This window comes from Argiope bruennichi, chromosome X1 (genome assembly GCF_947563725.1).
Source record: "Argiope bruennichi chromosome X1, qqArgBrue1.1, whole genome shotgun sequence".
NCBI classification, from domain to species: Eukaryota; Metazoa; Arthropoda; class Arachnida; order Araneae; family Araneidae; genus Argiope; species Argiope bruennichi.
The window spans coordinates 24,329,876-24,357,037 of record NC_079162.1 but is presented as its reverse complement, the minus strand read 5'-3'; the positions used below and the strand labels follow the sequence as shown (position 1 = coordinate 24,357,037).

Below are 27,162 nucleotides of genomic sequence, written 5' to 3'. Positions count from 1 at the left end.
ACTTCTAACTTGTCTTCCCATTAGTATACTTTTGCATTTAAATTTTACTATTCACAATTTCATCAACTTTTCCAAGAAATTTCTGACCATCATTTAAAATCAATATATTGTTATTTGGTACTACTGTATGTGGTTTCATCATTATGCTTAAGATTTTGAAGTCCAATCATAAATATTTAGACAGATGATTTATTTCTAGAGAAATTTGTTTTTCAGGATTTAGTTTTATCATTCTTGAGAATTAAGATGATAAAATTCAAATCTCAGTTTAATCTCAGATTTTTTTAGAATAATTTTCTTATATATAAAAATTTCACAGTATTTTTAATATCTCCAGCACTTTTAATATAAATTTATTCACTTTATTGTTGAACGAATCATACTTTACTTCTCAGTGCTTGTGTTTATGCAATTCATTATTCAATGAAGTTCAGCTTTTTTTATTCCGAGCCTGTGTCTTGTCTATTTAGTGTTACTCGCAATAAACAAAACAAAACAAACAAACAAACAAACAAAAAAAATCTAAATAGGACATTAGTGCAGCCGGGGGGGGGGGCAAGAGCAATATAGATACTGTAGATGCCAATCTTAGAGGACACCAAAGTGACATAACTTGCGTGGAATTATGCCCTTTTTTAGGCCAAGTATGTTGAGGTAATATAATAATAATACTAACCTTTTTACATTTGCTAAACCCTTAATTATGATTGGGACCTAAAAAATCATACTATGCCCTACATACCACTTAGCCTCTCTATGCCTATGAAACAGTAATGCTTTAATTTTCAACTCGATATGAAATAAAAGGAAAATATTTATATGTCTTCCTCTGCAATTTTTTAAATTGTTGGTAAAAGTGTTATTTTTCAATGAAGAAAAAAAATTCATGTTTATGCATAAATCATTCTTTCTTTCTGAGAAAATTATTTATTATGTTTTCACTAAATAAAATAAAAGAATAACTTGTAAAAAATTAATAAAGTGATATCATGTTATTTGCATCAAGAATATTCCAAATTATTAAAATGTGCAGCAAATAAGTTACTATTTTAAAAGACTTTTCTATAATAACTTTGCATTTATTTTTTTAATACAAGCAGCTACAATTTGCTGTGATTTCTCCACTAAGTTTTTGAGTGCTTGGGAATACACCAAATAAATTTTGCTTGATTTAATAATATAATAATTTCAAATCTAGTTATAAGATACCTAAGTGCAGAGCCCCATAAGCATTTGATTCTCAGAGCATTTATCCAATTTATTTACCTGAGGGCCACTAATGATTGATGTTAAAAATACAGGCATATTTTTATTGTGTTTAATTTTACTTTCTTTGTGAATGCTAAAGTTCTCATTGTCCAATATGTCTGAAATAGACGAATCTGAATGCTTTTTTAAAAAAAAATTTTTTTTCGCTTCTGTTGTTTTTAAAGCTATAGTTTAGTTTCAACTGCGCCCTGATTTCCCTTTTATTTTTTTAAGTCTTTTTTTTTTTAGTTACTTTTTTGTTCCTTTTTCTCATCTAAATAATCCTTAAATATTATTAATTTGAAGACTAATAATATTTACATATAAGGGATACAAAATATATAAACTTGGTAATTTGTGGTACTTAGGTATTATATGGGCAAATTTGTCTTACTTGAAACTAGTTTTTTTTAAAAAATTATAATTATAAAATGCACTCACCAGACTTGCTTGCATTGAGTGGTATCTCAACTTATCAGCATCAAAATTTCTTCCTTTTTAAGAATAGCCTCCTACAGAATCAATAGCTGTAGGATGACCGGTGTTCTCACCATTGTTTTGGAAGGAAGATATGTCAATTATTGTTAATATGAGGTTTGGAAATTTCCTTAATTAATCTTTTAAAAAGTACAAAAGGGTGTACCCAATTGTTCTGCATTATGTTAGTTTCAATACCAAGTGTAGTATTCTTTTTATTTTTATTTATTTATTTTTGTACTTGCATCTTTTTATCTTGCATTACGCTTTTGTTAAATTGATTATTATATTTCTTTAAACATACTAAAAAATTTGAAACTGTGAAAAAAAAAAAAAAAAGCATATTTGAGCATTTTTAGAATAAGAGATTTATGAGGAAAAAGTAAAGGTCAGTTTTGTAGGATATTCTTTGCGTAGAAATAACACTTCTTGCTCTTTTTTTTCTTTCTTTCTTTCTTTTTTTGCTGAGGTCAGAGCCGTTTTGCGGCCTTAGTGCATATGAGAGACCTCTTTTTGGTCAATCGAGTTTCACATTTCAACACATTTTTAACTTATTCAACAGTTTTATTTATTTTTATTTTAGGTTAATATTTACTTTAATATTTTATTAGGTTAATATAACTTTGTAAAGATATTTATGTTTATTTTATTATAACTCATAACTGCACGACATCTAAATTTGCATCCAATTTTATTTAACAAGATGTTCAGTATTTATAAATACTGAAATAATTAAATGACCGTAATGAAGCAAATTGGAATCTGGCAAATTATACTTGACAAAATACCAGTGATGTCGCCATATGTTTTATAATTAATAGAATTTGTAATCTTTACAAATTTATTTGGTGATTAAACTAAACAGTTTTTTAAATCGGGACTCTTTCCCCCCCCCCCCCCCTTTATTAGCCAACGGCCTTAGATAGTTGTCTCGTCAGAAATCCACTCCGGTTTGGATTAGTGCTCTTTCTTTACTATTTTTGATTGTTTCATCTGTTTAATTATTGTGGAATTCAGACGGAAGATATTTTTAAGGTGATTATTTTGTGATCTGAAAACAGATGTTACCTTAATATTGTTTTGTGATTTATTTTTCAATTTCCTAGTCATTTAAAAACACTTACATATACACGTAAGGTGATACAGCTTTAATCTTTGTTTCTTAAAAATTTCATGCATTTTTAATGTACTCATTGCAGTATTTGTGTCAACTTTTTATATTAGAAATCTTTTTTCAGCACTTAAAATATTAGAAAAAGGATAATTTTATTAGAAGTATTAATGATAAAATTTCAGTCTCATTAATTATTCCAGTTGTGTAACAGTTTGGATTTCAGTATCAAGCTTACATTTCAATATTTGAATACCATGTAATCCTAAATGCAAATTGAAATCTTTTCTAATTTTAAAAACAATTTCAAATGTGTTTAAATCTAAAGAGTTCGAAATATCTAATATATGTGAATACTTTTTTATAACTTTCCAGCATTCTTGATGCATGTAAAAGACTGAACTGTTCCTCCTTCTAATTATGTTTTTTGACAAAATATTTGCACCTGAACAGATAATTGCCTCAAGTAATTTAACTTCGTTTCGTTTCTGTAGTATACTGGAATCTTCCACGATACTGGAAAATCTTCAGATATTCCCCATTTTGTGAAGCAAGTTGTTAGTATTAAGCGGCGTTTTCGAGAGTTTGTTGCTCTTCAGTCTAAATTGGAAGATAATCCATCTCTAAAAGTTCATTTAAAAGGTAAAAATTTCATACTTTTTATTTCCTAGTTTCTTTATCATAGAAAAATGTTATTTTACAATGCTATTATTTCTGATTATATTACAGTTTCAAAAGTGTTAGATTTTAAGTAAATTTTGAAAAGAATCATAATTTGTTTTTCCCCAACATTCCTATTCATTTATAAGTAAATAAGTTTTAAACGTTCTTTTCTTAAACTAAGAAAAAAAATCTTGTTTTTAGTTAATGATACTGAATAAGGATAGATCTTAGAGACAAAAATAAACCTAGGTTTTCTACAAGTGATGTGAAATAATGCGAAAGGCATATAATTTCTGTGAAAGGTTATTATTGAACATGCCAGCATTTCAAAGTATTATGATCACTATTTGATAATGGAAATAATTTTTCATTTAAAAGTTTCGCAGATGGCATTGTAGAATCCTAAGGAATTTGTGCCTATCTTAAATGCAAACATATACTGAAGTTTCTTATATTTGATTATTATACTTCATTATATGCTGAAAATTTTCATAGCATTCCCTAAGATGTGTCGGTTTATCATAATTATATCAAAATCGCTTTCCCTGCTGAGTTTACTCATATTTCATGTGCGTAATGTGAGGTTTTTGATAGAATAACTCATATCAGCATGGCATTATCTTTTCTTTACTCTGGTCATTAAGACCCCATTTTGGTTCAATAAAAGCTCAACAATACCCTTTATGCGTTGAAACTTTTTTTTTTTTTTTTTGTAATTTCTAATGTGCAGTGTGGTTATTAAAAAAAATCCTCGGTATATGAACATCTTGTGGCTTATACGCTCAACCAGTCAACAGGAAATTTCAGGTATTGTTATTTGAAGTATGTGCTGGAGATTGTGCTGGTTTAAAACATAGAGCATTCGCGATTACGGTTACAGTAATCACAAACGACTACTCCGAACTGCCCTGAGGCGGACGGAAAAATCTGAATGACCGGATTGTCACGGCAACATTGGCGGGAACTAAGGTTGAATACCAAGGGCCATGACCGGCAACGATGCAACTCCAGTCGTAGAAGGCACGTGCGGTCATTGGTAAGGGTTAGCCAACCCCACACCAATTTTGTACCCAACAAGTTGGCAAGAATCAATCACCATACTGGAAGCTTCTCACCCCCCCCCCCCCATGTCTGAGGTGCCTCGTGTGGGAGAGTTACGATTTCAGAAAAAAAAAAAAAAAAAAAAAAAAAAAAAAAAAAAAACCCAGAAATTTTCGAATGGCAACACCCGCTTTTTTTCCCTTGCGCAATTTGATCAGTGCATTTGGAAAGCCATAAATGGCGTTAAAACGGAAAAATGTATGACGAAAATTGGCGGCATAAAGCATTTGCAAACAAGTGGATTGTAGCAGACGATTACTCATTGCATCCTGGAGGTTATTGACAACAATGACGAATGTAACATCGAAGGAGGAATCTGTATGCTTTCACGTTTTATGGCATCTTTCAATTCTTACAATTATCGTGCATTTGACGTGTACACCTTAAATTTCAGATAATCCAGAAATAGAGAATCATTTTAGTGCGGTCAGGGGATCGCAGTGCCCGCGAAACTGCTGTGGAAGATGACTCAATCATCAAAAGACTTTTGCAGCACTTGTCAAACTTTGTGGCGACTTCTGGAACACCTTCTTGCATCCATGCAATGTTATTAGCGCAATTTTGCTGCTACAATTCTGGAATTACGTTATTCCGCAACATTGTTTTATATCAAGCACGTATTACAGAGTGCGTTTCCATAAGCAAGGAAGTGTATCTTTGAAGAAATACAGATCGAGAGCGAATGTTACTCTACACAGCCACTTTAGCTTCGTGTAAAAGTGCTGGTACCACATATGCCTAGTGAGTGCAGTTTACGTACCCATTTAGGAAGAAATGTACCTACCATAACAGAGTACAGGATCTTAAGGACTGTCGTTTTCAATACATTCAGAATGCGGGCAACAATTCTTGTATGTATTGGACTACAATATTCGTATTATGCACTTTCGATGCGACTTCAACAAAAATAGATGGCCTTCTTGATCGCAATTTATCATATGTGCATCTATTTTTGTTTTCAGATTAAAAAAAAAATACCAAACTTTGTACAATTTTTACAGAATATGGATTTCTATTTAGCGTATGATTTCGCTGATAAACTCATCTACATTTACTACGCAGCATTTTCCCCGTTCAGATGCAACAGCTTTATCAATTTACCTTGTTTTCCGAGAAATGTCGTCTTGCACTTCCGTACACTTGATCGTTGAAGCATTCTTCCCACACTGCTTGTTAAAGGTTTTGCGCAAACTAGACTTTGCACATTGTGTTTAGGGATTGTTGCTGTGAATTAAGCAAAGTGACTCAATGCATCTTTTCTCTGTGTTGTCATTGATACTTTACAGTAATCTTCATTGAAAATGTTTTAGGCCGCCAATTTTCTTCATATGCGTATTATTCCAATGCCATTTGTGATTTTTCAATGCGCTGATCGATTTGTGAAATGTAAAAAATGGATATTACCATCTGAAAATTTCGAAATTTTTTCACTGCAACCGTAACCATGGAAGCTAAATTATTTTAATTTCCAACGCATACTTTCAATAACAATACATAAAATTTCCTTTCCATTAGTTGATTGGATAGGCCATTAAAGGTTCATATATCGGGAAAAAAAATTTTTTGTGATCACCTTGTATATGCCTGTAAGAAAATAAAGTAAATGATATAATAATCTTTAATAAAAATGAATACTGCAAATGAAATTATTTGGTAAAATTTAAGGGTGTATTTAAAGTAAAATGACTGTCTTGGTTATTTTTGTTAGCACGTATTAAATAACTTAAGAGTGCTCTATGTCTGATATTTCATGGCCTTTAAAATTCATCCCTCTATGTCAGAATGAATTTTGATATTTATGGTGTCGTTATGTTATAAAAAAATGATAAAACTGATGGGAATAAAATGAATTTGATATATATATATATATATATATATATATATATATATATATATAGACTGATTTTATGCAACGTGCAGACACATTATTTTCAAATGCCTACATTAATCTTTTATTTGCCGACGGCACTTAAAAGTACCGTTTAAATCAGATTGATATCTCCGCAATATGACTATTTGTTCTGATGATATTCAGCAGAACACAAAGAGTTGTATGTAACTCAGACAGCAAGCTGCAGCTATCAACACAAGGCAGAAATGAAAAATATTTAATTATTAATTAAGTTAATTATTTTAAAGCTTTTTCCTCTTTTCTGGGCTTATCCTACCTTGAAAAATTGATGGTAAAACAATTCGATAAATAAAGGGTTAAATTATGTGCAGCTAAATTATTTGTATTTTGACAGTATTTTTAATGAAGAGGCACTATTTTTGAATCTCTGCAGGGCCAACTACACATTTATGTATATAAATATGAAAGTGTCTGTGCAAGATTTGTAAATATCTTTTGTACTAAATTTTTTAATAAACTTGGTTACCAAACATTAAGAGATTTCTTTTGATTAACTGCTTGACTGGTTTGCCCGTATGCCATACGAGCATGGATTTATCGAATTTTGAGAGTTGTAAGCAAAAAATAAACCATTCATAACGATTATAATTCAATATTAAAATTACTTCGAATACATAGATAAGTCAAGTATTCAATGGATTTCTATTTGAATCAAAATAAGAAAATATTCCCAAGATAGAAGGTGTTATCTTATAAGATAGTAAAGAAAATAAAACAGTTAAGTGGTTAAGAAAGGATTCAATTAAGAATGCAAATGAAATTTGGATAATTGGGCTTTTTGATTTTCTTTTTCCCCTCAGACTTGCTACATTTCTGCTTTTCATTCAATTTAATCTTTTTCAACAATATTGAATATTGTTAAATTATATAATTTAAATCCGATTATTTGTACGTTATTGGTAGTTTTGCTTTTGAAATAATTCATAAAGAACTGCATTATGGGGGAAATCTGAATGAAATTCGAATTCAAGAATCAGTAAAATCCAGTTTTAATTCATAATTATTCCAAGCACAGGTGCTCTCTATAACATTACCTTTTTTCTGTTTTTAATCAATCCATTTAATTTAAATTTATAATTATACTGCAAAATGAGATTAATTTTATTTGCATCTCTTATTCCTGTAATTTTTCCATGCATTTTCAATACTTTTCATTTAAACCCTCCAATTGATTGAATGGGCTTTTCCTATCCTTATTGTTCAATTCCAAACTAAATAACTTGCGTTTATTATTATATTCATAGAAACACCCTTTATGCAAGTTATTTTTCATATTACAATTATTTGATTATTTATTAAAAAAAAAAACGGGTTTAGTTTGTAAGACAATATAGCAAAATATTTCACCTCATTGCTTATAAAATGAAATTGTTTTTCAAGCTTTCTTATAATTGTTGTACTATGGTTTAGTAAATTTGATCTTTTTCTTGTTTATTACTTTTTTGCTTTTGAAGGTGAGTAGTGATTATCAATGATATTTGTATGACATAATTAAATTTTTTATTATTATGTTGTGCATTTTTAATTATCTTTTAGATTTTTAATTAAAGATTTGTTGCAGATCTTTTTACAAAGCCTATCTCCTTTCAAAAGAAAACATACATAACTGTCACTTACAGAATTGTGTAATATTTTTTTTATGCTTGTTGTAAATTTTTGTCAGCATATTTACTCTGTATTTACATTTTAATTTTTAAATAGAAAAAAATAATACTGCTAATTATATGCATCTGCTATAACCTTTGCCTGAAAATATCATTATTCTGATTTTTATCTAGGCATTAAAGGACCAAGCAAATGGTTGGTATTGCCATTTTCAAATCTGGATAAGAGAAACATAGCTGAAAGAAGAATATTTTTAGAAAATTATTTGAGAGAACTTTGTAGTTCACCTGCAATATCTCAAAGCTCAGAACTTCAAGAATTCTTAGCATATGGAGGAGGAGATAGAATGACATTTGTAAGAAAAGCTACTGATGCTAGTGTACCAAGACTTGACAAAGTTAGTTTTTTAAAATTTAATTTTAAAAAAATTATATAGTGCCTCAAGATGTATTATTATGTGATTAGCTCTGAAAAATTTGATTTTTGAAACACTCTTTCTGATAAGAAAAGTATTTAAACTTAATGTAGATGTTACATATATATTCAACATTTTTATTATGGAATTTGAAATTCTGTTAATTAAAAGATAAATTAGATTTTGGCTGATAAATTTCGATTAAATAAAGGGTTAAGCTGCAGTTGTATTGGGGAAAAGGGTAATATTTGGTTAAAAAACACGAAATATAATAGTAGTATTGCAGCATTCTACATTTGAAGAGTTTCCTGTAAAAAGGAGGTAGCTCCAATTATTCAAGTTTGCAGGAAAACGTTTGAAAATTCTAAATTCTAAATTGTGTGAAGATTTTCCTTTTGATCAATCGTATTAATTGCTACTACATATTATGGCAGTATTTTCACTCAAAAATATATTTTCCGGATGATGTAGCACATGTTAGAATGTTGGAGCTACCTCTTTCTTGTAACCAAATAGATAGTCTGTCTACCTCTGAGAAAAATATTTCGCAATAAAAATGCAGTTTACTATGATATTATTAATTATTTAAAGTAAAGTAACAAAATATATATACAACTTGACTTTAAAAACAAATATATATATATATATATATATATATATATTCCCTTTAATCATCACACTCCCCTCTGTAACGTCGAGCTCATATGCTGTGTAGTCAGATTGTAGGCCATCATAGAACTACATATCATTTTATGAGACATATTTGCGAGCTAGTTCCATTACATCTTTATATTTTGGGCTCGTAAGTGGAAGGGAGTGGGAGTAAGATGGCTGAATCTTGTTTAACATTAATAGAGTAATGTTTTGGATGTTGAATATTCTTACTGTTTTGTTACAGAGTAATCTAACACTCTCTCTACATAATGTTTTCTGTATTAATTTGGGCTTTTTTCATAATTAAAAACTGTTTCGGTATAAAATACTTTTGTTACCATTAGAAATGATGTAAGGAGTTTTCAGGAAGAAACCTTTTAATAGATTAACGAAGTTGAAAATCATTCCTTGGGTAACTTTAGCAACAATAGACTTTTCACTTTCTTCTCTATGATACTAATACGATAGAAAAACTCTTTCTACTTTCCTTATACGTTTTTCAGTGTTTTTGAAGGCACGGTCGATGGGGGGAAATGGCGGTAGCACCAGGAGCTACCCCTCTATTGCAACAAACTAATGAGACAAACAGCTCCACCGCTTGAGTAACGCGGGCACTAACGATCGGAAATACATTTTTCTGCCATCAAACGAACAAGTTTTTATTTCACCACATGATAATACATGTAACTCCAAATTCCCCTAGGTTGGAGCTACATCCTTTTTGAAGCAAAATTCTTCATTTTTTGCACATATCCGAATTTATACAAACTATTGATAAATATTAAAAAAATAAAAAATCTTATGATTATTCATTTTATCATAAAGAAAATGAATAAATGTTATATTTGTTATAATTATAACAAATATAACAATTATTAAGATTACTGATCCATAATTTTAATTTTTATTAGTAAAGTTAGTTGTATTGGAAATGGCAAATGCCAGGTGCTGTTAGCAGTTTTGGAGAAGGAGGGAATTCAAAGATTGTTTTGTTCTCTGTATTGAGAAAAAACATGTTTCTCAATCAACGACAAGAATAAATAAAAATTTGTGTATTTGTTATGCACAAAGAAACAATTCTTCTGTTTTACTAATGAAAATGAAAAACAGAAAACTGCTTCAATTGCCAAAATTATTATTTATTAAATAAATTATTTAATAATATCTAATGTGGTTTACATACTTTTTTAAAATTAGAAGTGCATTTTTAAAATCCATAGTTTATAAAATAATGTATCAAATGTGTAGAAGCACCCTATATATCATTCAAATGTTATATCAAATATTAATGAATCACAGTGTTGAAGAAATTTTAATGCAATGTGTTTAAAAAATGGTAAACTATAAGTGATTATAAAAGGGTCACTTTTAAAAATATTTAGACAAATCTGTGAAATTTGAGTGTTGTATTTTGTCTATTACTTAATCTGTATATCGTATCTTACCCTTTTTTTTTTTTAGCTTATTGAGTAATTTATAACTTAACAGCTAATTTAAAAATCATGCCTTTAACAGTAATAATCTTGAGCATCTCAAGTATTCCATAATTTTTTAATTTTTAATTTTTTAGAAAGAAATATAACATTATCTATTTGTAAAACATGATTGGCATAATCATTACATTAAGAAATTAAATTTTGGGACTCTTGAACGAATGCTGAATTTTTTACTTTCTCGTATACACTGAGAAACTGAAAGGTAATTGTCCGAATATTCGAATTTGAGATTTTTATGAATCTTCAAGTGTCTGACCACCTTGATTCTGAAACTGTCTGAACAAAACAGATAAAATTTTCGTATATAATCTTCATACTAAATTTGTAGATTTTTATCAAATTTTAAGACGAAATCCAATCAGAGGAAGTTTGTTAGCGTGCAGATTAACGCGATAACTAAAAACGAAAAGAGCTAGATACATAAAATATGCTAATTTAGCATTTAAGGGTTAGATCTATATTTTTAAATCAAATCCATCAAGAGGTTGACAGCCTGTACTTTCACATGTATGTAAACCCTATAATTTAGAAAAGAAATGAAATGAAATTGAGCATGTGATCTTTTGACTAGAACTGTAGTGTGTGTCGAATTTTTGTTTCGATTGGTCGGAAAAATAGGTTTTAAAATCTTAATCGGTTTTCTGGTAATTTTGTATTAATGGGAGCCTTGCGATTAATCGCCAAAGATTTCATGTGAATGAGTTTTTCGTAACTATTGTACTCTAGTATCAAGCTGTTAATGATACCTAAGTACCGGTTTTCTATACTATACTGGGAAACACACAACTCTCATGTACAAGATTCTGAAAATGAGTATCTGAGCGCTCTTGGTGTTCACGGCCTCCATAATTTTATGCAGAAGCGGAGAGAGGACCTTTATAAGGAGAGTATGTGAGAAAATTTCAGAGATATCATTCCCTCTGATTTTGTATTGTAATTATCAACAGATTGATTAAAGTTAATGAAACATTAAATAGTACAGCAATTATTATAAAATAGTTTTATAATAATCATAATACGCTAAAGAAATATATAGTATTAGATAGGATTTTATTCTCTTCTGTATCTCAGATATGATTGATACAGTTTAATTAATGAAAGCCGTAGTAGAAAATCTCATGAACATTGGTAGAGTGCAGGGAAAAATAAATTATTGTATATTTATTGTGCAAAAATTTATTATTTTTGTAAATATATATAATATGAACATTTTATTTCCTTACAGTGGGATTCCTTCTGTCAGAAAATTCCTTTTATTTCCTTATGTATGAGGAAATTCCACTGTACTTTTTGATTTGAGTGTTCACAAACTTTGAAATCAAAAAAATTTCTAAAACTGGTTTGAGAGGAATAATAATCCTCTAACAGAAAGAAATCAGACACGCCACAGGTTTGGAACAACAACAACAACAAAACTGAATTTATAAAATAATGAATTTTGCCAAACATAAGCACCGAGATATAAACTAAATATTATTTAATGAACAATAAAATGAATAAATATAAACAAAGCGCTTGAGATATTAAAAATATTGTAAAATTTTTACATAAAAAAAGTCGATTTCTTGAATGATAAAATTCGATTCCGTAAATGTTGAAATCCGCAGAAATGCAATGCCTGATACAAAATAAAAATAATGCTGAAAAAAATATTATTAATAACTTCCAACTGATGTGAATTATTAAATCACCAAACATTAGCTCATTAATCTTTATTGCAATCTAGCATTAAAAAAATATATAAATAAAATGCGAAGTTTGCGATCCCATAAACAAATACTAATTAAACTAATAATTAAAATCAGATTGAAACAAATAGTGATCTACTAGAAGAGAAAAATTCATTTCCAAATACAAAATATTTTAAAAAATGTTGAATAAAAGAAAGAAAAAGAAAAAGCACTCAGTGCTCTTCAAATGCACATTAATAAACACTTTCAAGTTCTGTTTAGGATAAAATGCAAGTTTACATAACGTGAACTAATTATTCATACTGCCATTCATTATTCGCATATATAAAAAAAATGCTAGGTGCCAAAACAAAAGTTAGTTAGATGACAAAATAGAAAAACAGACATCGGTAGAAAACTCTTATATAAAGAGATAAAAGTGAATGACTACAAATTGAAATATATAAGTACATATGTGCGATACCTTCGCAGGATGCAGAAGTTTATCAGAATTACAAATTTAATCCAACTTTACTAAAATGCTATTTCCATTAGCATGATGGCCCTGGAAAGCTAAGAGATTTTAACCTCATATTTGAGCATAGGCTCTATTGTTTCGATATGGTGCTGATGGCAGTTGTAACTGTTGAAACATTTTGAATATTTTATATTGTATAGTTGTAAAATTGGATAATTCTGTGAGACATTTCTTAATGTATAATCGAAATATTTTTATTTAAAAAAACATTGAGTGAAATGTTTAGAAAGAAGTTTAAATCTGACTACTATTTAGTTTACATTGGAACACATGAGGCATTCCCCCAACTAATTTTTTGTTTTCCCCAAGACGCCAAGTTTTAATCATAATTTTTGTGTTACAAACGATCAGAAAGATGCTATATTCAACTGTAAATTGTTGCCAGTGCTGTTGTAAAATAAGAAATAATCAAGTTTTGATCGTCATTCATTAGTTGTAAATTAGATGATGATTAAGGTGCCAGTTTTGCATGGTTAGTACTATTTCCAATGTATATTTTTTAGTGACGATCTCATTAAAAGTTTTGTCCTCATCCACAAACCTTTTAGCAACTACTCTTAGATTTTCATTCATTACCTTGTAGCATTACTCTTATATTTTCAATTGTATCTGAAGTTTTGTATAGTTTTTTTTTAAAAAAAAATATGACTAGGTTTTTTTTTATCAGCAACTTCTGTATTATATTTTTATTTTTAGATGCTTGTACGGGGTGTTAAAGGAGCATTCGATATATTTAGAACTGCATTGCCAAATTCTCCTCTAGACGAAGAAAATACTCATAGATTGTCATTTGAAGATCCTGTTCCAGATCAAAGATTTCAAGAACATTTATTGGATTATTCTAGTCGTGTATATATTTTTATTATTAATTTGACTAATTATTAACCAACAAATATAATAACCAAATATATTCTTGTGACTTTTTTAAATTAGTGGTGTGAATTAAATTTTTGGATTTGGGTTGATTGATTGCCAGATTTCTAATCATAGTGAGTAAGTAAAGTTTATATTGTAGCATCATAATAAATATTAAGCAAACAATCCATATTGATAGAATCAATATCCAAAGAGGATGTATTATTACATTTTATTTACTTATGTTTTAATTCTTTCTGGTTATATTTTAAAGCTTTAATAATTAGTTTTTTTTTAAAATTTTTATTTTTTATCTAATTCGGTACGTTTGTGAAAAAAAGTATTATCTTCGGTACGTTTGTTAGTAATTTCATAATAAGTTATTACTTTTTTTATTTCATACATTCTGAATACTTATTTCATTTGTGTTTAATTTTATGCTTTTATATTCATTAATTTATTGTTCTAACATTATAATATAAAAATATCTGTAGTTTTTATCCTTTTAATAATACATTTTTTGTCTTAAATGATTGAAACTCTTTATTTAAAATATCCTTTAAAATTTTTATCAATTAGGAACCTGAAATAAAAGAGCACGTGAGAAACTTCATGGAAAATTCTTCTTTTAGACGTTTTTCGGGTGATTTAAGTTTCTCTGAAAGTAGTTCCAAAAAAAGTTCATTATTGAGGAATACTAATTTCAAGATAACGGAGAGTTGCCATTGTTCTATTTTAAATGGTATGTGAAAAAGTTTCTCTTTTACATATTTGTGTATGAAAATAAAGATAGAAGTTTTTTTTTAACTTTTTAAGAGATGCAGTTTAACATGCAGTTCTCTGCAATGTAAAAAAAAAAAAAAAAAAAAAAAAAATATGCAATTAAAATATGCAATGCATGATTTAAATAGCATGATGTCTAATGAATCTACAGTAACTGTGCATAACATCGATGCGAAAATTTGTTTGGAAGTTTTCCATAACTGTAATCTTTTATTTGATTCAATTGAATTTTTAATTGATTTTGACGCGGCATAATTCTTGTTTTAGTTTGATTAGAAAATATGAATTTCATTTTTTATAAATTGGTCATAATTTTGGAGATATTAGAGCTTTACTGATTCACAGGAGGAAAAAAACTTCAGTATAAAAAATTACTGATATTTTTGAGAACAAGCCAGTTATGACTTCATCAGATTGTGGTAATCATGACATGAAAACTTTTGCTGGTTATTGTATCGATTTTTGCCCCTTTATTTTAAACTTTACTAGTGTTATAGCATATTCTTTTTCTTTCTTTTTTTTTTTAATCAAACAGTTTCAAAATCTCTTTAAAATTTTATTTCCATACTGATAAAAGGGATTTTGGCACAATCCCGGTTATTTGCAGTTTGTAATTCTACTTACTTCCGAACCTTCGAGTTCGCGAACTCAGTTTAAAACCCTGCACATTGTTATTTTTCTTTGGGGAATGTATTGTAAGAAGCTTGTAAGAAATGTTCCTACTGTGTGAAGAATTGCTAAGGTGTATGAATAGTTACTGTTGATGTATAAAATATAGCGATTAAAAAAAAGATAAGTAGCTTAATAAAATATTGCATGTAAAATTTAAATAATGAAAATTTTCTTTCATTTCCCTTTTATATTTATTTATTCATTATTTTTTAGCAAATAATTTTCTCGAAGAAGAAAATCCATTTGGAAATACTGTAATTGAACTTCTTGCAATTGCTCTTCAATTAGATGAGACAAACTTAGGTTACATGTTTTCTGTTTTTAAAATACTCTGTGCTCCTTGCATTAACAGGTAAGCTAGAAGTGTTAACACTTATTATTCAGAATAGCTGCATACTTGTTTGATCAAACCTTAGGAAAGAATTTGTGCTTTCATTGTTTTGAATGAATTGAAAGTTATTAAATTTATTGTAACTGAATTCTAAATATAGCAGATAACTTCTGCATTTTTAGAAAAATTTTCACAAAAAAAAAAAAATGGTTTTTTTTTTTTCCCCCCTTTAAATTTCTGTATTCCTTATTATTTCCATTGATGTTATATGCAAAGATATGAATACATTAAAAATCTAAATTTAAACACTAGGAGATTGAAAAATGCGATATTTAATTTTGTTTTAAGCAAGAAAAGAAAAAAGAGAATAATTTTAAAGTGAGGAGACAAATCTTTCTCTGCTTATTATTTCTCATTTTCTGATTGTTTATTAAATTTTTTCTAGGGCTGGAATATTTACTAGGGATATAATAATAAAGAGACCTATAAGAGATAGATTATAAAAAAAAATAAGAAATTAGTCGCAAATAATAGAAAGATTTAGATATAGCATGTTACAAATGCTCTACCATTATCAATGAAATAAAAGTAATTTTTTATAATCGTACATAAACAAGAAACTTATTCATAATGTAATACAGCACAATGTAATAAACTTCAGAAATATTCAAAATAGTATTATCAACTGAAGATGTAATTCCTATGCAAAGTATACAGCTTATATTTTACACAGTTTATCAAATATAATGTGGCAAGTGTTTTATTGGTGTTTCATATAGAATGTTAATCGTTTAAAGATGCAGAATTTGCGATTCTGCCATTATGATGATTTATGCAGTCGAAATTTTTTTATCTACTTCTTATCTTTTTGTAGAATTTTATATATTTATTAAAGGAAAATTATCATTAATAATTAAAATAATTAAATTATTTTCTCTACATTAATTTTTAAATTAATTTTCTTTAACCGTCTATATCGAGAGGAATTTATCGGGAAATTTTGCTCAAGAATTAATTGAGTCTATTCAAGTGACATCGAAGTCATATGGACAAATATAACTATATATATCAATAAATATGTAGCCACATGCAGAAGTGCACAACACATTATGCACCTGCCTATCATTTAAACTCTTGTATTTCTTTATTCTTCAAATATTCACTTAACGCTTCTGAGTTATTAAAAGTATAGAACATTAACACAGAAATCGCTGTTATTTATTACTTATTTTCGTTCACAATAGCCAAATCTAAACAAACCGTCATACGACTGTTTTATACTGCCTTATTAAACGTTTTTGCAGCTGAAAATTCAACACTTCGTTTAGCTAATTAATGGCGCTGCAAAATATTATTAGAAATTTTAGGGAGAGGTCTCACTGCTTCACCAAAAACGTCAGTCAGTCGGAGGGAAGAATACGTAAAGGATAATAAATGATAGAAATAAAAGTCAAACAAATATTAATCCAGCTTGAAAGTAGACTTAGGCGTTCGCTGATGCATAATTACCATGACTTACTTAGGGAAATTGAAATTCATCCCTTCCAAAACTATTATAGCACAAAAATGTATTTTGCATTTTCTTAAAATTAAAAAAAAAAAATACCATTTTTATTATACTAATTTCATTTCTGTACAATTTATTTCTTTATTTTTAATATTTTTTAATTTAATTTGGTACTAATTCTGTAACGATTTTTTAATGTTATGATCGAAATTAAATTCATACATCAAAAGATTCAATTGTTTGCTTTTACCAATGTTAAAATTCTTGCGAATTTTTTTTTAACATTAACTCCTAAGTAGAACTTTCTCTTCCACCTTTATTTCATAACTAGCCGCCTTTGGCGACCAGCCGGTTCGCCAATTTTAATGCTCGTTAAAATTTTAATAATTAAATATTTTATGTAACTCCTACTTTAATAGCTTCTTCATCAAAATATTTTAAATCTTCGAATTTTGATAAACATATAATTCACTCATAATATTATAAAGGCTTTCAGTCATAACGTAATATGCATCTCTCTTATTTTCTGTTAACTCCGTAGAATTTATGTTTTAAATTAAAGTGGAAATGATTAATCTACAATTAATACAATACTATTTTTTACTGAAACAAAGCATTTTTTTTTTATATTATGATTACTGAAAACAGAGTCTGAACATTTAAACTTTATGGGCACAAAAGAATATCTTTCTTAATTTATGTAATATCTCAAGAATTGTTCAACAAAATTTCTCAGATTCACCATGAGCATATCGATTAATTAACAATGTTTAATTTTAAATGCAACAAACACTAAGAAAATAAACAGAATTGTTTGAAATAATCGGTCAAAAACAGGTTTTAAAAACTACTTAAAAAAACGATGGACTTAAAACTATAAGCATATGCAAAAAATAAATAACATAAATACAGTTTAATTACAAAAGCATACATCGAACCTAAAAATAATTTAAATCGAGTCCGCTTCCGTTGAAATGTAGACAATCAGAATACAATGCGCATGTGTGAATTTTCAACGCCAGTTACGGTAACTGGCGTTGAAAATAACACATGCGCATGCGTGAATTTTTCTACGCCAGTTGGGGTAACGCTATGCAGGTTAGAAATTTTAATTTCCTTTATTCTGTTTTATTTTAATTCAAAAGTTCTTCAGAATGAATTTGAAAGATCTATTAATTAACAATTTTCAATTTTAAATGCTTCAAACATTAAGAAAATAAACAGAATCGTTTGAAATAATCGGTCGAAAAATATTAAGCCTACCGTATTAGCATGGGAAAAAAACTGAAGTCTTACTCTTTTGACGGTGAGGAAATGAAGATTTTTTTGGCGGGAAAGTTAGTTTTTAACTAAAATTCTAATTAAAAATTTTCAAAAAAGGGACCCCAGGCGCACATTCCCGACCTCCAAGGCATACATGTACCAAATTTGGTAGCTGTAGGTCAAACGGTCTGGCATGTAGAGCGCCAACACACACACACTTTGAGCTTTATATAAGTATAGATATATACATTTTATAATTTTATGAGTGATAACTGCAGAAAGTAAGCGAAAATAGTTTGTAGCCTTCTATGGAAAAGGCCACATATAACAGGTCCAGTGTCCATTATTTTTATGATTTTCAGCTGTAATACCTATTTTTTATTCATTAATTATTTATTCGGCACGTTAATTTGGTCATACCATGTGTTACGAAAACGAAAGTACGAATTTTTGTGTTATTAATATCTGAAGATAGTTTAAATTAGATGTATCTTATTGGTCCAGTTATTTTCGTCTTGATTTCATTTATTGTAAATAAATATTATACCAGAATTTCCCCTACTTGGATATCTTTGTTGAATTATAAAATATTGATACTACTGCTAATATTTTCTTTAACCTTTTTGTTTGTTTGTTTATTTTGGGTTATGCCTATTTTCTCTCGGTATTACTGAACATTATGAATACAGATCTTTTACCTGAATTATGGAATCTTCAAACTGTCGGACAGACATTATTGCTACTATTTTCTTTTTAACATTTTTTATTTTATGTATCTTCAAAATTCCATATGCTAAACAAAATGCTTCTCAATTATTAAAATAATACTAAACACACTAATTTAATTTGGTGCTATATATAATATAAGTAGACTTTCTCCTATAATTTTCTGAAAAAAAAAGTTTTTTAATATTTTGATGCATTTGATGTATGATTGTCACACATATTTATAAAATTCCTTCATGCCATCTCTCTCTCTTTTTTGTTTTGGAAAAAATTATACTTCTAAAACTTATTTTTATGTATGTAATATAGAAGAAATTTGGTGATAAGGACTAATTTTTCATTTATCTCTGTCTGATACAAATTGGTGAAGCATTCTGCAAGTAATTTTTTAGTTAATAAGGACGATATTATTGCTAATATTTTTTTCCGGTCGTTTTCATTTCATGTTTGTAATAGATTTTTTTTCCGTTAAAGGAATTATTTTTCAGTTTTGATTTGGATGTTGATAAAACAATATGAATAAAAATCTCACGAGAAGGAAACAAAATATTTCTTTCAAACACTGCGTGTGTTTATGCGATTTTGCTCTATATCTTTCGTGAGTAAATCTGCGACAAACTGTTTTGGCCATGCATCTTTTAATGCTGTATATATTAATTAGTATATTTGCGAAAATGTTTACAAAACTGAAGGTTTTTTGACACCTTGTAAGTAAGAATTACATATTTTTGTTTAGTCTTTTGAGAATTAAATTTTGTTTTATTCTTGATAATTATATATCGATTTAGAATGAACTATTTCTTAAATACTATTTATATCGTATTGTGCAATAAATAAGGGAAAGAAAATAATGTAAAATCATTCTGAAGTTTTAGGTATATAAAATAATAATAATAATAATAATAATAATAATCAGAGGAGTTTTTATGAATCTGGGAAATACTAGGGAAATCAAAAAGCAGAAATGATAGCTACCCCATAGATTATACTTCTAAAGAAGCTGCACTCACAAACATTATAAAGGGAAAAAGCAATTACCAAAAAGCTATTCAAACTAAAATTTATTTCAAATTCATGAATTGCTTTGATTTCTCTTACAATTACTCACTTTTTTAGATATTTGGGTTGTATTTTTTAGAATTTTTCAGGGAATAAATTAAATAAGCTTCATTACAGATTGTTATTTAAAGACTTTTCTTGAGACTGATTATTTTTCAGTTACAAAAATTGTGACTTATTTTATTTTTGATATTTATTATGCCCGAAATGTTAAGTTTTGGAAAAACTTAAGTTAATGAATTATCATTTTTGAAATTATGAAAATCTTAATTTTTGTAGGTTTTTTGTTGATAAACTTGATAACATATCCGACGACCATCTTACTATTGTACTACATATGCTACATAAATTTTTGTGGCCTGAGGATGAAGGTTTAAAAGGACAAAGTGTTAACCTCAAAAGTGAATTGGCTTTAAATAAGATCATGGAATGTTTTAAAGGTAACCATATCTGTTAAACTTTTTTTATGGAATTAAATTATCAAAATATCTCATAAATTTATTAAAATTGTTATATATAATTGACTAATTGTTTTTGTTTTTTCCGAATTTTAATACCTTCAACATTTGATATTGGAAGTTTTATTTTTTAATATTATAGCTCTTTTGGATGAAAAGGGTGTCATGTTATCGAAAATGTTTAGCCTAAAAGATACTTTCCTAGAGAAAATTAATTTATTTTTATCTTCAATTCAGTGTGAAGAAGCAAATAGGTGAGCAGTGTTTTTGTTTGTTTGCTTGTAGTTTTTTAAATTTTTTATTTCTTTCAAATGTTGCGATTTTACAAAATTTTCATTTAAAAGCAAATTAAAAAACACTTGCAAAATCTTTAAAGAGTAATATAAGTATAAACGTTTGATATTTTGTATCTGAACTAAGATTAATACGTTTTGAGTCAAGCTATATTTTGTGATATTATGTTGACTCTGCTTTGTTTGTGATAGCGTTGTTAACTTAAATACAAAATTTAGTATATAATAAGCCATAACTATAAGAAAATCATTATTGTAACAATTGCCTAAGATTTAAATTCCTTCTTTTTTTTAAAATGCCGATTCTCAAAACATATTACAAGTTTCTGGTTTCAGAAGAAAATTTAATTTGATCATATAAAAATTCTATGAGTTATCTCGTAGTTAGTGCACTTGTTCTGAATGCCAATTGTGAATTATTTCGTAGTTGGCAGTGAATTTTTTAAACATCGATAAACATATATTAAGTAAAAATAAGTTCGTGTTATATATTACTTCTTGTCTTAATGTTATATAATTTTAAGATTATTCTATTCTGTGGAATTTATAAAGTCTAATCATAGGGATATGGCTTCATTTAGAACGTGCCTTTGACTCTACATGTATTTTTCTTTTGTATTAATAATACATAAAAGCTTATATTTTATATGTGTAATAATTATAAGAATATTTTTTACCATTTTTTAATTATTGTTTTTTTTTCAAATAACCTAACTTGATATACCATGGCTCTCAGGAGAAAGTGGTTGAGAACTATGCAATTGGAATATTAGATGCCCCAATTTTTAAAGAATTTCAACACATTCTTTTTATTTTTACCCCGTTATTTCTTAGCGACATGCTCCCCGTTTAGTATCATACTTCCTCTCAACAAATACGCATTTGTCCGAGATCTAAGATCAGCCATCTGCCAGGGAATAGTAAATTGTTTCTTGGACCTTCCTTATTTAAAACCAAATTGTATAAATAAGACGAACAGGCATAATTGGATTTCTCAATATCGCAAGATTTCTTTTGATTTAAAATTAATTTTTGATATGTTAAAAAATTATTCTTTATTTCTAGTTCAAACAGTAGCGATTTCATATATTATTCCTTTTATATGGCTTAACGATTCAATTTGTATTAATGATTTTTTTAATTGTGCACTGGTTTAATTGAAATTTGTAAAACTAAAATTTATCCATACCATTGAAGAAGTTTATCCATATTCTGGGAAGTATTCTTGATTGTGTGAAGCATTTCATTATATGAGAATGATGGATAGTTTTTGAATGCAGAAAAATAGTAGAATATTCTCATTTATATTATAAAGTACCCTTAATTTAATTTATAATTTGCATTTCCAGTTAAACTCTGTATTCTAAAAATATTTATCAATTTCTTTCAGGTGTTTATTGTTCCATATGTTTGATGTGGTTATTGAAACTTTGTGCTCAGATGAAATATAGATGTTGTGCCTGTAAAATTGTCGTGTATTATATTATATACAAGCTTCTATGATATATTTATGAACTGTGGAATGAATGTATTGATTCCATAAGTTTGCCTGTGAGATATTTTTCTAAAATTGCTTTGTACATTCCATTGGCTGTTAAATATAATTTCTTTTAATATTGTAAGATTTTAAATGTATTTTATACATTCCTGTTTATTTTAATTGTTAATTTAAAAATAAATAGTTCATGCCAGTTTATTTTTAAAGTTGGTAATAATAAAATATTTTGCAAAAATTGTTTGCAGAAATTCATTGCAATTATTTAGTGTGTGTGTAGAATAAGACTTAACGAATGCTTAAATCGGTACATAAGAAAATTGATTTCAAGGATCTTGATTTTTTGAAAATGTATATTGTATCTAGTTAAAATTCTTTAATGAGGATACTTTTCATAAACTTTAAAAAAATTCTGATTTGTTAGTTTACCATTAATGGCGAAGTTGTAATTTGTCTAATTATGAATGTTAGCATATCTATGGATTTATTTAGAGATATTTTCTGTATTCTAATAAATTTGTTACGGTTATATGTGCAGCGCCATTACAAAATCATTGCATAGATATAACACATATATTGATTATTTCTATACACTTTCCCCCTCTTATTTTCATTAGCTTTGTTTAAATTTATTTCATAGATATAACACATATATTGATTATTTCTATACACTTTCCTCCTCTTATTTTCATTAGCTTTGTTTAAATTTATTTCATTGCATAATCGTAACAAATGCAGTATGATGAACCATCTTGGTTGTTTTACATACATCTTGGTTGTTTTACATACAAATTTGAGAGAAATTGTTCTCATTAGCCTTTATTTAATATTTCCATTTTGGTTACTATTTCCTGTGATTTTTTAAAAATGCATTTATATCTAAGTTTATTGACTGATAATTTATCGGCAATAAAACAAATTTCAAAACTTTATATGTTGGATTTTATTAAGAAGGTTAGTTAAATAAGATATATTGAATTTATAATTATTTTTATGATATACATTCATATCCTTTATTCAAGAATACAGTAGACTTTGACAAATCTTATATATATAATTAAAATTTAAATTGTTGCAACGTTTTTCTAATCTATCATTTATTAACTGCACTGTTAGAAAGTGTCGCGTCAGATCGTGTGCTAATAAACTGTGTAAAATAAAAATGTATGTGTCATAGCAACCTTTCTTTTGACGATAAGAAAGATTTTAGATTATTCTTAAGTACATTGATAGATCAGTAAATGAAAGAAGTTAAGATAAATATTCTGCAACTGCTTTTGGTATTTGTTTTAAAATTAAATTAGTATAACTTTAAAAATATTATTATTGTCCTACATTTATCTTTTCTGCACTTAATATTATGGCCTGTATAGTATATAAATGAAAGTATTTCTGCTTCAACTGATGCATTTTCATTTGGCATCAGTGTTTTAATTTTCCAATTACATAAATTAATATCTCATTGGTAAAACATTAGATATATTTCATTTTTAGACATATTCATTCCCAGTTTAAAAATTTCTGTCGATTTGTATTTAATATCTTTTTTTCCCATTTGAAATTTAATTAATGATAAAAATTACTGATATTAAAGGTCATATTTAGAACTGTTAAATATATACAATGCAAGCAGGATTCCCTCTTTTAAACTGACGTACACTTATTGCTCATATATCCGATTTTTATAAATAAAAAAGAGCCCTCTTAACAATCAATGCGCAATTTATTGGGTAATACTTATATATTTTTAAATGGAAAGTATTGAATAGCTCTACAATACGCAGGATTTGTTGCATTTGTAGTATACCATCTGCAACTAACATAAAATTACACGCGTGAGATCAAGACTGCATAAAAATACATGCTAGAAGGGTTCATAATGATATCGAGATACACCAACATTGGAGGTACATCAACTGATTACAATGCCTTTCAAGCATTATTTATCAGAACTGTGATGCTGGATCGTTAGAGATCACAGATACCGATCAAATGCAAATTTTTCTGTTGTTTTCTGTAGATTAAAAAAAGTACAAAAAAAAAATATATATAATTCAAACACCGTTTTTCACGCCAAAGTGTCAGAATGCTTTATAATGTAGTAAATATGAAACGCACCTGGCAGTTCTCTTCAAAAAAGATCGCTAATGTGATATTTGCGATTTTCCAACATTTTTGGCTCTTATAACTTTAATTCTTTTTAATCTTTTTCTAACCTTGAATTATGTATGTAGAAAGTCCAGTCAAGAAGGTACATCAAGGACTGATGATCAATATTTACAGTTCCATGCAAAGAAGTAAAACACTAAGCAATTTAGACCTTGTTTTGCTAGAGAATGGCATAAATGTTTATTGCGTACAGAAAGCTTCATGAAAGTAATCTGCATATGAACTTGCTAGTTTGTATACTTTACATCTTACATCTCAAGAAGTAACATTTGAGTTGGCTTGTACAAATGTCCACTGGACTGTAGTTCAATCGGCTCATAGATAAGTCCAGTTTGAATTGAATGTCTAGTTTTTATGTCCAGTACGCCTTTTTTTTTTTTTTTTTTTTTTTTTTTTTTGTTCTGTTCAACCCATGTAACTCCTTTAATTGCTGAGATAGTAAAATTCCTGTGAAATGCTTTTACATGTTATACTTTTTTTTAATTATTTATTTAATTCCATTAACTATATGTTTTGCTTGAATTACATTTTATCATAAATCCATAAATTTTAACTATTGTTTACTTCCATTTTTGAACTGTTTTTTCTTCGCATATGTGGATCATGCATGATTTTAAACAATTTTGCAACAACTGTTTGTTTTTAACATATGTGTGGAGCAACAAGGCCAAAAATAGCTCTTGTGCAAAAAAAGGAGAAAAAAAATCAATGTTTGAATGGCTTTTTCTTTCTGTTCACCACTAAAACGCATAGTCAAAGTTAACATGTTTTATTAGAAAGGTTCTGTTCGTTACTTTAATTTTCCACAATTGCATTAGTTTTCAAAGTTCAATTAAAAAAAAATTATTTCTGGCAACATTATAATAGGATGTCTTTTGGAGCATTTGAAAGATTGCAATTGATTTTTGTACATTTTGGCAGTGTGACTAGTTCTCAGACAAATAAAGCATATCATCATGCCTTCCTAGTAAAAAAATTTCTTGCCTCGATTAAAATTTTCTCGAAAGACTTGCAATCTTCTACATTATGTTTATGTTCACAGAAAATAAATTAATTTTTCTTTTCTTCAAATTTTTCTATGATCATTTGAAAGCTCAACAGCCGGAGGAATAGTGCTCTTTATAAAATTTATTTTCTTTTGCTTCTCGAAGCCAAAACCCATTTTTAAAAATGGGAATTTTATGGGAACGATACGCTTATAAGGACTGTATATAAAATTTTGATTAATTTCTAAAATTTCAGCATTTATAATATCTTGACATGACTAAAGCTGCTACAGATAAACAGTGGTGGGTTTAGGCATTTTGTGGCCCTAGGCAGGGTGCATTATGAGGCGCATTTTTTTTAATATGCTGGTCAATTTAATTTCACATTTCAGCGCAATTTTAACATGTTAATTTTCTATTTTAGTTTAATCTTTTTATTTTATTAATTTAATGAAAAATGTATTTTTTATTTTATTTATCTACTATTCTATACTGCCGAGCTTCCACGTTTGTACTTTTAATATTATTGAGGTAGACGCTTGGTGTCTAAATATTTTAATACTAAGTGAACGAAATGAAACATAACAGAACCTGACCAATTACATTTCATAAACTGTTCACATTATTATAATATTTTATGATTTGTAGAATTTGTATTTTTACAAATTTATTTATTTTGCATTTAAGAAAATAAAATTCATTAACTGTTTGCTGCACCCATTCAGCTTTGCGACCCTAGACCTGGTAAGTTATATAACTTTTTTTTATTTTGTTATGCCTTTTATAAACTATGTTCTAATGGAATGGAAATTAATAAGAGAATATCTCACTGTTCTAACAAATATGCCCTTGAAAATGAGTAATGGCTGATTTTGCATAGATTTTTATTTGTAAGAACCAACTGTTATTTTCAAATTAAGCTTCCACTGAACTAACACTTTCTGCTAAAATATTTTAACGTTATAAGATATAAGAGAATTTTTCAACAGTATTCTTTTTTTTTTACCTATTCAATTAATCAATGTGAAAAATTTAAAAATAATAACACGACATTAATGAAAAGAGACAATTGTGGAACAAAGAAGATCCCATTTTTTATTTAATTAAAACACATATTTACACATACTTCCATTTATGTATTAACAAATCTCATCCAACTTACAACAAATCCATCCACAAGAATGCAATTTATTTGTTTCAAAACTTTTGCATGACTTGATGAGCAAGAGGAGAAAAAAAAAAATTTTATTTACAGATACACACATTTGAATAACACAGCACATTTTAACTCTGTTCCTTTACGGTTGAGTTTGAACATGACTTGACATAAATGATATTACATGATATATATATAGATAGATATATATTCATAACAACATGTTAACAATATTGAAGAATTGTAATATGAAGAAGTATACAGGAATCGATAATCATAATTAAATCATCAATATACAACAACTTTGTATTCAAGCATCTATAAGAAAGAATTGTGAACCTGATTCGATTTAAATACAAAACGGTTCCCATTTTAAATATTGTTGCATAATTTGAAAAATTTCCCATCTTTACAAGAAATTAAGAAAAGTATGAAGCATCTATTTAAAAAAATCGGGTTTTACAGAAAACTTCAGTATCAATTTTTATTTTACTTTACTAACAGATACAATAGATATGC

General features: G+C 27.8%; 1 protein-coding gene across 1 annotated transcript in view; it reads left to right on the top strand.

The window, feature by feature from the left end:
* Positions 1-23,223, top strand: part of LOC129958390 (sorting nexin-19-like) — a 30,670-nt gene extending 7,447 nt beyond the window's left edge. Inside the window, exons 3-10 of the mRNA XM_056070856.1 lie at positions 3,331-3,478; positions 8,291-8,514; positions 13,587-13,739; positions 14,325-14,487; positions 15,414-15,552; positions 20,366-20,526; positions 20,687-20,798; positions 22,228-23,223. Coding sequence (XP_055926831.1) covers positions 3,331-3,478; positions 8,291-8,514; positions 13,587-13,739; positions 14,325-14,487; positions 15,414-15,552; positions 20,366-20,526; positions 20,687-20,798; positions 22,228-22,288 — 1,161 coding nt within the window. The 3' untranslated portion in view covers positions 22,289-23,223. The remainder of the gene's footprint in view (positions 1-3,330; positions 3,479-8,290; positions 8,515-13,586; positions 13,740-14,324; positions 14,488-15,413; positions 15,553-20,365; positions 20,527-20,686; positions 20,799-22,227) is intronic.
* Positions 23,224-27,162: the final 3,939 nt, after the last annotated feature.